This window comes from Pristis pectinata, chromosome 20 (assembly GCF_009764475.1).
Source record: "Pristis pectinata isolate sPriPec2 chromosome 20, sPriPec2.1.pri, whole genome shotgun sequence".
Classification (NCBI taxonomy): Eukaryota; Metazoa; Chordata; class Chondrichthyes; order Rhinopristiformes; family Pristidae; genus Pristis; species Pristis pectinata.
In genome coordinates, this window is record NC_067424.1 from 31,309,927 (window position 1) to 31,322,514 (window position 12,588).

General features: G+C 41.6%; 1 protein-coding gene across 2 annotated transcripts in view; it reads right to left on the bottom strand.

Moving 5' to 3' along the window:
* Positions 1-12,189, bottom strand: part of LOC127580947 (synaptotagmin-6-like) — a 250,704-nt gene extending 238,515 nt beyond the window's left edge. For both annotated transcript variants that reach the window (XM_052034943.1, XM_052034942.1), the window contains exon 1: positions 11,898-12,189. In XM_052034943.1, coding sequence (XP_051890903.1) covers positions 11,898-12,048 — 151 coding nt within the window. In that variant the 5' untranslated portion in view covers positions 12,049-12,189. The remainder of the gene's footprint in view (positions 1-11,897) is intronic.
* Between the last annotated feature and the right edge of the window lie 399 nt (positions 12,190-12,588).

The following is a 12,588-nucleotide window of genomic DNA, read 5'->3' on the forward strand; positions in this document are numbered from 1 at the left end:
ACACAAGAGACTGCAGACACTGGAATCCTGAGCAACACACAAAAAGCTGGAGGAACTCAATAGGTCAGGCAGCATCTATGGAGGGAAATGGACAGCCATTGAAATCGACTGTCCGTTTCCCTCCATACATGCTGCCTGGCATGCCGAATAACTCCAGCTTTTTGTGTGTTACTGGTGAAATAATGATCTTAAAGGGACTTAATGCACCGAAAAATAAATTAGTGGATCATTCACAGGCAACACAGCAGGAGATAATGTTCAGGTGCTTTGATTACAAGGCTTCTGGGCCTTAGGATCTGTCCATTTTCAGGACATATTTTATGAAATATCACAGGTTGCTCTTTACAACAAATCTGTAGTCCATATACCGAGAATCTTAACTACAGTATAGAACCGATATTTCATGTGTGCTTGCTTGATTACAAAAGAGTAACAGTAAGCTGAACACCTAATTTCAAGACGTGCCTGGTGTAACATGTGCTGAACACAGCTATGGTAGCCTGGGTCTCAGTGCCTGCTGTGAGAATGTAAGTTGCCCAGCAAAAAGAAATGAGGATTTCAGCTTCCTATTAACCTGTGGTGAGAACTGTCCAAGATATAGGGCCACATAGGGACTAAACAGCCCTCAGCTTTTAAAGTATTTGAAATACAAGAAAAAATTTCCATCTTGGATTTCAAGACTGTGCTAGAAAGAAGGGATCTTGTGCTGAGCTCCTGATAGCAACTTTCAGCAGTTTACTGAGTAGAATGGGATCACGCAAATATAGCGGAACAACCAGCAGCGCACTAATACTATAATGTTTGTGAATAAGCATACCTTTGGTAAAAGAAGACTCCTACTCAATCAGCACCTTGTGGGAAGTGATGGGTTTTGTGAAGCTTTTGTCGCTCCCTCTCCTGTAGAATTCAGGAGGCTGTTAAAGATGAATGACAGCTACAAGCGAAAAATGCCCCTGGTAGATAGAGTTCATTAGAGAAGAAAGAACTAAATTATTCTTAATAATCCTGAAGGTATTAATGTTACCAGCATTACAATCTGAGCTTCTTCAACCTTGCTCTTTCAATTTGTCATTAATATTCTTAGAATATCTCTTAGCACGAAGAACTGGTGTCCACTTTCCGGTCTCTGTACAATGTTTGGCTGAGGGGTGTAATTACAAGAACTAATATACTCATGTGCCCGTCTCACAGATCAACTGTGAGGAGATTCTGATCTGATTGAAAAAAGAATTGTATACATATATATAGGCCAACAAAACCTTAAATCATCTAGACAATCATTGCATTCGTTTCAGGATTTGGAGTAAGCTTAACTACTCTCCTGGATTAGATGGCAAACATTTGTTTCCACTGTACAACAAACTGCAAATCTCAACTTCCCTCTACACACACTATAAAAATTAAATCTAAACCATACCTAAAAAATTGGCACTGCATCAAATGAATAATCCAATGTAATGCCTGCACGTTGACCAACCATCTTGACAGCAGGGAAATTGTTAGCAGATGGGAGCATAACAAATAGGGAGGTCATTGATCTAAAGAATTCCATACCTCTGGACTATCTTTCAATATGATGATGGCTGATTTCTCGACTTTAACTCATTCCCCACTCAATCTTCATACCCTTTGATGTTCAAAAATCTATTGACCTCAGCGTTGACACTCAGCCACTGAATATCCACTGCCACCTGAGGTAGAAAATTCTAAAACTTCACAAATTTTTCAGAAAAAATAATTCTCCACATCTCAGCCCCAAATGGATACCACCTATCCCAAAGCTATACTGCCTAGTTTTCAGCATCTGCCCTGAAAATCACCGACAAGATGAAATCACCTCTGTTGTTTCCAAACTCCAGAGTGTAGACCTGTCCTACTCAATCTCATTTTATAGACCATTCATTCCAGGAATCAATCTGATAAACACTTGCTGCACCATTTCCAAACAAGTACATCCTTTCTTAGAGACAGAAATCAAAATTGCACACAATTCTCCAGTTGTGGTCTCATCAAACCTCTTAAAAAATCTCTTTACATGAGAACATCAACCTCCTTTCAATAAATGTCAAAAACTACTTGGCTTCCTCATTTCTTCCTCTCCCTTAACATTAATTTTCCATGTGCTGTGGTCTATCTGGGTCATGTCGAAAACTAACATTCACTTGCTTCAAAAGCTAAATACTGCAGACAGTGGATATCTTCACTAAGAGAAGTATGTACTGAAAATAATCAGCATGTCATACAGCATCTGTGGAGAAAGAAACAGGTCCACTGAGTCAAGTCTATGATTCTTCATCAGAACTGAAAGAGAAAAATGATTTAGCATGCAGCAGAAGTGAGGAAAGAACAAAGGGAAAGCCTGTGACAGGGAGAGTTTACTCCCTCATCCCTGCAGAGCACCATCATCCTTTCTGTCATTTAAGTCTGCCTATTTTTATCTTTATCACAAACTACTCAAATCCTAAAGCTGGTTTATCTTTTGCCCTTTCTAATGAAAGATAATTGGCCTGAAATGTAAACCCTGTTTCTCCCTCCAGAAGTGTCACTTAATTAGTTTTAATAATTTCCTCACCATGTCAAGAATGGTGAGCGAGAAATTCAGGGTTGATTGTAATGGTTTCCAGGTCAAATGAAACTTGCATGAATTGCATGACCTCTGCATTAAAGGCGCATGTGATGACATCATTCTGATGCAATATTCCTTCACATCATTTCCGGCAAAATGAGGTTTGGTTGTTGTTGGGCACATTCAGGAAGAGGGTGAAAAGATGGTTTCTGAAGCACTACTTCCTCCCTCAGCAAGATTTCAAGGGGTTTCATTGAGTAGATCCCAGCCCAAGGAAACTAACTTGAAAAGTAATGTAACTAATTCCCTACTCTCCTTCAGGCCACATCACCTTCCCCTACTACTGTGAAACCAACCCCCAGCCCCCCCACCTACATCTGATCACAATCTTTAGTAGAAGGACTACCACTAACTCCCACGTCCCAAGGCCTGATTTATGATACTTCTTGAACTCCAAGTGAAATCCACAAACACCTGGTCCAAATCCAACAACTCCACTCAAACACTTGTTACCTGCCAGCCAGATACATGATCCTCTTGACCAAAAAATCCTAATTCATGACCCCCCTGGCCCAGACTTATGAGTATCTCAATCACACCCCCTGTCAAATGACTCCCTTGACCTCCAGGCCTTGATCCCTCTCCAAAACCCCACCCAAGTCCCAATCTGGTGACTAAACTAGTCCTGTTAAGGACTTAGAACACAGAACACGACAGCACAGTACAGGCCCCTCGGCCCACAATGTTGTGCCGACATTTTATCCTGCTCTAATATCCATCTAACCCTTCCCTCCCAAATGTTAACCCTTCCCTCCCATTTCTCTATCATTCTTGTGTCTATCTAAGAGTCTCTTAAATGTCCCTAATGTATCTGCCCCCACAACTTCTGCCGGCAGTGCGTTCCACGCACCCACCACTCTCTGTGTTAAAAAAAACTTACCTCTGACATTCCCCCTTATACCTTCCTCTAATCACCTTAAAATTATGCCCCCTCATGTTAGCTATAATTTTTGATAACTTATCTGCTAATTTCTTTTGTGTGCTCCAAGACACATTGAACAGACTTTCCAAACCTTCTCCATGCTGTGGCACAGGTTTGTAAAGTCTGTTCAATGAGTCCTGAGTGTTGATGAATTTCTCGGTCATTCATTTTTTTCCCACTGAACTATCCTCACAGTTCCCCACTTTATATGCAGCTGTATAAAACTTTGGTTAGACTACATCTGGAGGATTGTGTGCAGTTCTGGTCGCTGCATTACAGGAAGGATGTGGAGGTTTTGGAGAGGGCAGAAGAGGTTCACCAGGATGTTGTCTGGATTAGAGAGTATTAGCTATAAAGAGAGGTTGGACAAACTTGGATTGCTTTCTCTGGAGTGTCAGATGCTGAGGGGCCACCTGATAGAAGTATATAAAATTATGGGAGGTATAGATAGGGTGGATAGTCAGAGTATTTTCTACAGAGTGGAAATAGCAAATACTAGAGGTCATAAGTTTAAGGTGGGGGGGGGAGTTTAAAGGAGATTTATGTGACAAGATTTTTTTACATAGAGAGTGGGAGGTGCCTGGAACACACTGCCATGGGAGGTGGTGGAAACAGATACAATAGCAGTGTTTAGGAGGCATTTAGACAGGCACATGAACAGGCAGGGAATGGACGGATACAGACCAGGTGCAGGCAGATATGCAGTTTAAATCGGCATCATGGTCGGCAGAGACATTGTGGGCTGAAGGGCCTGTTCCTGTGCTGCATCCTTCCACAAATACACCATCCACCATCTTCATGCCCACTCACTCAGAATCCGTACCATTTTGTTCCTTTTTCTTCCGTACCACTCACTTCCTCACTTTATTTTGTGCCCTTTCTCCCTTTATTTTGCCATTATAAATAGCTGTGATTATAGAACTTATCCTGACGTCACCCAACTGTAACAGCTGACAAGCCAATCCATTTATTCTAAGCTTCTGCTTTGTATCTCATAACCAATCCTTCGTCCATGCCAATATTTTACCAGCAAAAGACTTGACTCTGTGTAACAATCTTTTGTTTGGCATTTTATTGAATAGCTTTTGCAAAACTAGATATACTGCATCTACCAGCTTCATTATTTACTTGACCGGTTAAATCCTCAAATTCCTTTCATAAAATCATGTTGACGCTATTGGGAGGAAGAGAATGCCATTGGTCACACAAGCAACTATTGGTACTTCACCATGAAACTGACAGAATGTGAATGGAGAAGTCAAAAGAACAGAAGAAATAGCAGGTGTAAACTGTTCAGCCACTCTGTTGTTTCTGTTATTCATGAATTCCTTGGTTGAATGCTCCCAGTCAGGCTTCTGAATTAGCACAGTTGGGAAAAGGTGCTTACTTAAGTCACTAATGGCATCCACATGAAAAAGTTAATCTATCCTTCTTCAACCTGCCTGGAGTCTCTGACACAATTGACAACATCATTCTCTTCCAATTGTTCATGATCATTCACATGGACTGCACTTATGTGGTTCCATTCTCAATAAAGCAGAGAATCAGTTGCAATGTCTTCTCTTCCTTACCTCACCATTCAATTAGATCAATTGTAATCCTTTGCCTCAACACTTTCCTGCACTCATTCCATACCCATTGACACAAGAGATTCTGCAGATGCTGGAGTCTGGAGCAACACACACAAAATGCTGGAGGAACTCAGCAGGTCAGACAACCCTTGATTTTTAGCTGATAAAGGGAATCATTTTCTCTTGAATATAATTCATATTAAAGTTATTTTCAGTAATGTGCAGCAATTTTGACATGTGTTCCAACTTCAGTCTTCATGGAGTCGAAGGAGGAAGTGCCATCTTCCAGCAAACCTCCACCAACCCTGTTGGGGAATCCACTTAAAAAATCTGCTTCAGTTCAGACCTGCCCATGGGTCTGGAGAAGTTAGAGATAAGAGGGCCAAAGTCACAGAGGACTTCAAAACAAGGATGAGAGTTTTAAGATCAAAGTGTTGATTAATGGGGCCACATATGGCCCATGAAACATCCAGGTCCAGTGTAAGCAGCAGAATCTTTGGATGACAAGAAGTTTATGGAAGATAATGGGAAGCCATTAGGAGCATAATAGATTAATATTGTCTCGAGTCAGATGATATGGAGGCAGAAAAATGCAGCATAATAGAAGGCACAGATGGCAAGCCTGAAATACAACACAAAATTTGCATATTGTCTCCATCATTTTCAGAAGACCAGGGAGAGGGCCAGAGTCAGTTTGCAGAGAAAGTGGAGAAAAGATAATGGCTTCTGTCCCTTTGATCGTTATTTGAGGCAAATACTAGAGGTCATAAGTTTAAAGTGAGGGGGGGGGAATGTTTAAAGGAGATTTATGTGACAAGTTTTTTTTTTACACAGAGAGTGGGAGGTGCCTGGAACACACTGCCATGGGAGGTGGTGGAAACAGATACAATAGCAGTGTTTAGGAGGCATTTAGACAGGCACATGAACAAGCAGGGAATGGAGGGATACAGATCATGTGCAGGCAGATATGCAGTTTAAATCGGCATCATGGTCGGCAGAGACATTGTGGGTCGAAGGGCCTGTTCCTGTGCTGCATCCTTCCACAGATACACCATCCACCATCTTCATGCCCACTCACTCAGAATCCGTACCATTTTGTTCCTTTTTCTTCCGTACCACTCACTTCCTCACTTTATTTTGTGCCCTTTCTCCCTTTATTTTGCCATTATAAATAGCTGTGATTATAGAACTTATCCTGACGTCACCCAACTGTAACAGCTGACAAGCCAATCCATTTATTCTAACCTTCTGCTTTGTATCTCATAACCAATCCTTCGTCCATACCAATATTTTACCTGCTCATCCACCAATGGTGTTTGGGTAAGCGTCCTGTAATTTAGATACAGTGAATGGGAAAAGAGGTGCTGGTGAGATGAAGCAGGGTTTTATCAGCTTACTTGCAGAAAATTATACCTTGATTTCAGATGATGTTACTGAAAGGAGGCACATTATTGAGAAGTAAGGGGTCAAGAATAGATATTTGGGGAACACCAGAGTTAATAGCATGGGACAGGGAAGAGAAGCCTTTGCAGCTGTCTCTAACAGGCCAGATATGAATGAAAGCACTTAACTGCAGTCCATGTGAATGATTATGAAAGAATGAAAGAGATTGATGTGGTTAACTGTGTCAAAGACTCCAAGGAGGATGATGAGAGAGAGATTAACTTTCTTATAATCCCTTGGGGTTTCATTGGTGACTTGAAGAAGAGCTGTTTTCCTACTGTGATTGGTCATAGGCCTGACTGGAAGGATTCAAGCAAGGAGTTCCAGTAGGTGAAGGTTAAATTTGAGAGGCCACAGCACGTTTTGAGAGGAAAGGGTGGCTGAGGATGGATAATTGTCACCTTTCATTACCAGAGCTAACCCAACTAATTTCTTTGTCCTTTGGAAAGTAGTATGGAATAATTATTTTACATACTTGATCAACACACAACCGTGTCTCTGCAATGGGTGTTAGATGAAACCCTGAGGATACAGATTAATATGAACCGGAGTTAATATGAGTGTTCATGCATTTCACAAAAAGGATGGTGATAACTTCCAATGGCATATCCTTCCAATGGATATACAAATTTGAAAATGCTCTATCCTCAAGGGAAAGAATAGAGGAGTGTGACTAATCTTTCAAAGAGCTTGCAGAGGCACAGAATATTGACTGGCTTCCCTCTGCTATTCCATTCCAGATTTTTATGTAGTGGAATTATAAGAGTAAATTGCTTCTGTAATGCAATCTCACCAAATTTCCTCAACCTAGCAACACAACTCCAAATCATCAGGAATTGACTGAAAGCACTGGAAATACTAACCAAACCAGGCAGCATCTATGGAGGGTTAATGTTTCAGGTCAATGACCCTACCTCTGGGCATGATTTCTGGCATTAATCCCTCAGTGGAAATGATCATTTCCAAAGCAAGTGTAATGTACGTAATCTTTTTACACGTGTGAAGAGACAAGCATTTCCTGTTCTCTGTAACAGATCTTTCATCAACATTACTTCCAATTCCTGACTTACTGGGACAGTTTTCAAATTCTAAAAGAGCTGGCAGCCATGTCTTCCAGGAAGATAATTGTGTAAATGCCTAAAGAAAATATTCCAAATCTATCCCAATAAGGTTTGCAAATATCATCAAAAACATAATCGTTACTATTATCATTAATTAATTACCTGGCCTCATCTCTGTTTTCATCAATATTTTAATCATAAAAACCTTGTGTGGGGTGAACCCAGACTAACTGAGAGGGACTGAAACCACACTCCTGCCAGAGTGTGAAGCATAAGTTGTAAACCCTTAACATAGCAAGTTTACTGCAACCCTAATATTACAGTTTCCAGTCAAATAATATTACTTGAGAATCACTTTAAAATCAGAAAATAAGGTGCTCATTATGATCACCAATAACCAACGTTGTGCTCAGCCTTCTAAAGTGACATATTGGCTAATCTTAGAGCTGGAGGACCTTATTTAATATTTCAGGGGGCTACAAAATACCTAGCTTTATATTTAACAAAGTTATGGAGCAAACTAAACAGGCCACTGGTCAAAAGAGTTACCCATTAGTCCCGATGAACAGAACCGGATTGATCTACCAATCAGGCTGTTCCTGTGCAAACCAGCACTGGAAGGACACATGTAATTCTGCACATTTGTCATGTCCAAACTTAACAATGAGCTCAGCAGGTTGTAGATTATGGTCATTCTTGGCAATGATTCTGCTTTTGCCATTCACTACTTCAGTAGACCAATCTTTTGTTTCCTTAGTTCTCCCATTACTCTCTACTGTTTCCTTTCTCCATCAACACCTTAGACATTTAATCATCCCCATCTTCTACTCAGTTGTAGATATACCCAACTTCTTCACACTACCCACCACTTCTGCCAGTTCCCTGCCTCTGTTCTTGTTTGAAACCTGGTACACCAAGAACAGGTTTCAGTCCTTCTTAATGATCACCAGTTTAAATTATTAACTCCTTTTCTCTGTCCCTTGTTGTGGTCTGGCCTGGTGAATGTTTCCTGTATATATTGTTCAGATTCCCATCCAATGCAGTATTTTCCCTCTGTGTTAGATTAGATTATAGATTTCTCTGTAATGAGCATCATTTACCATTCAGAACTGTACCCAATTTTACTGAATGAATACACTATTCTGAAGAAGCCACACCAATTATCCCTAATGTGTAAAACAGTAAACCACATGCCTCACAAAATTGGATTTTGCAAAAATGAATCATTATTCAGTGCTTGTTTCCATTACTCTAACCCAGCCAAGGGTATCGGGTTTACACATCTGAACCAATTTACAATTATTCTGGAAAAAAAACTCACAATATATAAAAGAAACAATCATAGCCTGTAATCCACTCATGTCTGAAATGAACTTCAATCGGAGAAAACACACAGCCGCAAAGAATTTTATTAAAGATGGAGAAGTCATTCAGGGAACTGTGCACATTACCGCCCACTCAGAACCAAATTGTGAAGAGTTTTAATTGGCCCATTTGGTCTTCACACCACCCCATCTAGACCCAGATAACACGGCCTTTCTATTTGAACTCCTGCATTTATAAAATGGGTAACGTGAAGGATCATCCCACAGTAAATGATGCCCAAGGGCCTCTGACTGATCGCAACACACGCGAAATCTCGCTGAATGCGATCCGACTGCAACAGAGCGGGGTCGCCCAGGACAACTGGACGGATGCGCCGAGAGCCTTGTGATATCCAAGCATGCGTCTAGCAGCTATTAGCTAGCATCTTAAGGCTTGTACATGGCGCTCAAGAATATTTCCATGCCAAGGCTTGCGGCCAACAAATAAAAACAAAATTCAGACGCGATTAGAGATAGGAGGAAAAACTGAGCGGGTCCACCAGAGGCCTTAATTCAGCGACCCCACACAGTTAACGACAAAACCAGGCAGTAAACAAAAGACTAAAGCAAAATGCCTCAAGTAGATCCCAGCTGCGATTTTCCGCCGTTATGGTCCGCCAGACTGGGAGGACTTGGGAATGGTGCAGTTGAAAAAAAACAAGCGATGTTTCAGAAGCGTTGGTCTCTTCCCGCAGTCCCGAGGGAAGTCACACTGCCTTTGCGGGTATTTGGAATTTTATTCTGGAAAGCGAGCGGTACGAAGAATTCAGGACCTCCCACAACATTTGGTATTTAATTCCAATCTGATGCGGGATCGGCCTTCCTCAGAAAAGTGGCCGCTAAAATTTTTGACCAATTCACTTTGTCCCATTATAGATTGAGTTTCAGTATCGGACAGGTCTCCCACCAGGTGGTGTACGTTTCATTTCACCTAAATATCCAGGTTCTACTCAAACCAAGCTCGTCCGCGAAGAGCAGTGTGTTTGGGTAGACCGGAATATATAGAGCCTTCTAAGTACTAGGCGTAGGTGGAACTTAAAAGTGTATTTTAAAAGTACAGCGAGTTTCAACTTCAATCTAAGTTACAGTTTCCCTTGTGCTGAAAAATTGCTTCTCCAATTCAATCTAGAAATTCAAGCCTGCTGGGTTCTTCAATTATTGGCAAAACAGACGCATAGACTCCGGGCAAAAATATGGGAATAACTTGCAAACTAAATTTGAGTCACTTTCGCGGGGTTCCTAATCCACGTCTCAGATGTCAGAACATTCAGATCATTAAAACAAATAAATCAGCATTTATCTTGATCCAAATAACCACGACATGGCAAAATCAGGGATGAGTAATAGGAAACTAATATTTGAAGACTCGTTCGGGAGATTTGAACACCCCTGCACAATACACCGTGGATGATCAACACTAAACAGAAAGCTCCTCCACCCCACAAAACATTAGGCTACAGCCCGAGATTATCCAGCGCTCCATCGCTGTTCTGAAGATAGAAATCGGGATTTTTAAAACAAAATGCAGATATAATTGAACATCTCCCCACCACGGGTCTGGTCCCCCACACATTCACTGGCCACGTTGAGATTCAGCACTGGACAGCTCCCGGGCACAGCCGCATGGCATAGAAAATGATTGCAACACCGCTCCAGAAGGAACAGCGCCGAATCGCAACTGCCATCCCAGGCATTGACTGGGAATCAACAGCTGCAGGGACAACTTCACCAGGCACCAACACCTGCACAACTTCACCCGCAACTTTAAATGTCCACGCAACCCTCGATTTCAGGAGCCTCGTGGGTAACTTTAGCACCGGGTAGCCTCAAACCGAACCACGAGAAAAGATGAAGAGAAGTCGCGCCGTAGCATTCCCAAAAGCTTTAAATGCAGCCTCTCATCATTGTAACAGAAATGGACACCGAATGTGACGGAGAGGCTTGATGCTTAATACAGTTGTATCGTGAAATCACCCATCGCACCTCGTCCTCCACAAACAGACACAGCGGATGAACATATAAGGACCTTGCTCCAAAATGAGACCGTACCACCAATTTTGATCATTTATGGTGCTTAAATCGAGCTTTCATCTGTTCTACTAATCTATGCAAACAATACATTTTGTCTCTCTTTTTGCAAAGTCAACCCATAAACAGACCTACCATCTAACGTGGTTCGCCGGATCTCACAACAGTCTTCGTTCAGATTGTTAAAAGGAGAGAAACCTGTTTGTCTTTTTGTTGTTAAAACGGACTCTCGGAGCCGTCAACATTCACCTCGCAAACAGAGCTGGAAGTGTTATGCCTGGCTTCTTTCCCCCGCACCGCCAGTTTAAGTGAGGTGGTTGGTTTCCTCATCTCTCGGAGAACTGGTTTCTGCCCTGGGTGAAATCGGTCACTGTTTCCCTCTAGTGCCAACAGGCTGCCAGAGAACAACTTGCAACTACAGGCATTGCAAACATCGTGTTTGTCACTATCATGTTGAAGAATCAAGTTAAAAACACACAGAGACATATTTATACTTCTTCCCTGATGCACTGTTTGGCACTTTTGTAGACTTTGAATGAAAATCGAATAGTATTTTCGAATCAAACTTTATATTTTATGAAAACAGTACTCCGGTTGGATACTTTACATTTTAATCTTCATTTCTGTGAAGTACGCTATGGACTTTATTGGCGAAAGCACACACTTATCGCCCAGTACGCGAATCGAATGCACTTTTACCCCAAGCTTCCTGCCCTGTGTTATTCGAATTTTGGCGGCGTACTGTGGTTTTAGTTGTTTAAGTTTAATGAGCGGCAATTAATTTATTCCCCAAATTTGTTGACAGAACACAGAAACACTCGTTTTATGGTAAATGGCCATCCTGTAAATGAGGTAAGTTGCAATAATTGTTACTCACTTTACCTGACTCAGTTACACTGGGACTTTGACCCGAGGAGGTAAACACAAATTCCAGACACTTTTCATCCTCCAGAACGTTCTTGTTACACAATTCGTTGACCAGTCCGATAGCTTTTTGACACAGGATCACATGGTCCTCCTGGTTGGCACTCATCTCTTAAAAGGCATCCTTCCTCCTGCGAAGCAGACAAGAGATTGTGATCTGAGAGGACTCTCTCACTCCATAGTCGCCCACATCTGCACTTGCGGGAGTGAAGGAAACCCATGCGAGACCTCCCCTTTCATTCGAAGACACATTAATGTCAACGCTTCGCAGTCCAGGGGCTATTTTGTACGAGCCACTGATTTCTGTAATCCTGCTAGCTTCCTGATTTGCTGGGAGTGTTTGGAGAGATGTGATATTTGTTTTGCCGATGAGGCGTGGCCTTTCCTTCAAGAACCTCCTAAATTCAATTTGAAATTCTAGGCAAATGAAATCAGTCAACGAAATAGGAACTTTTCATTGAATAAAACTGCAGCTTCATTGATTTTATCATCTGACCGCATTGTTGGATTTCTATGAATCGTGTGTGCCTGTCTTTTTTTTATTCAGTTGTAATACAATTATGTCCATTGCCTTTTAAAGCAGCTACTACAAAAATACTAACTGCACTTACATCTGCAACAATTTACCGAAGAAGTGGGATTATCGTGT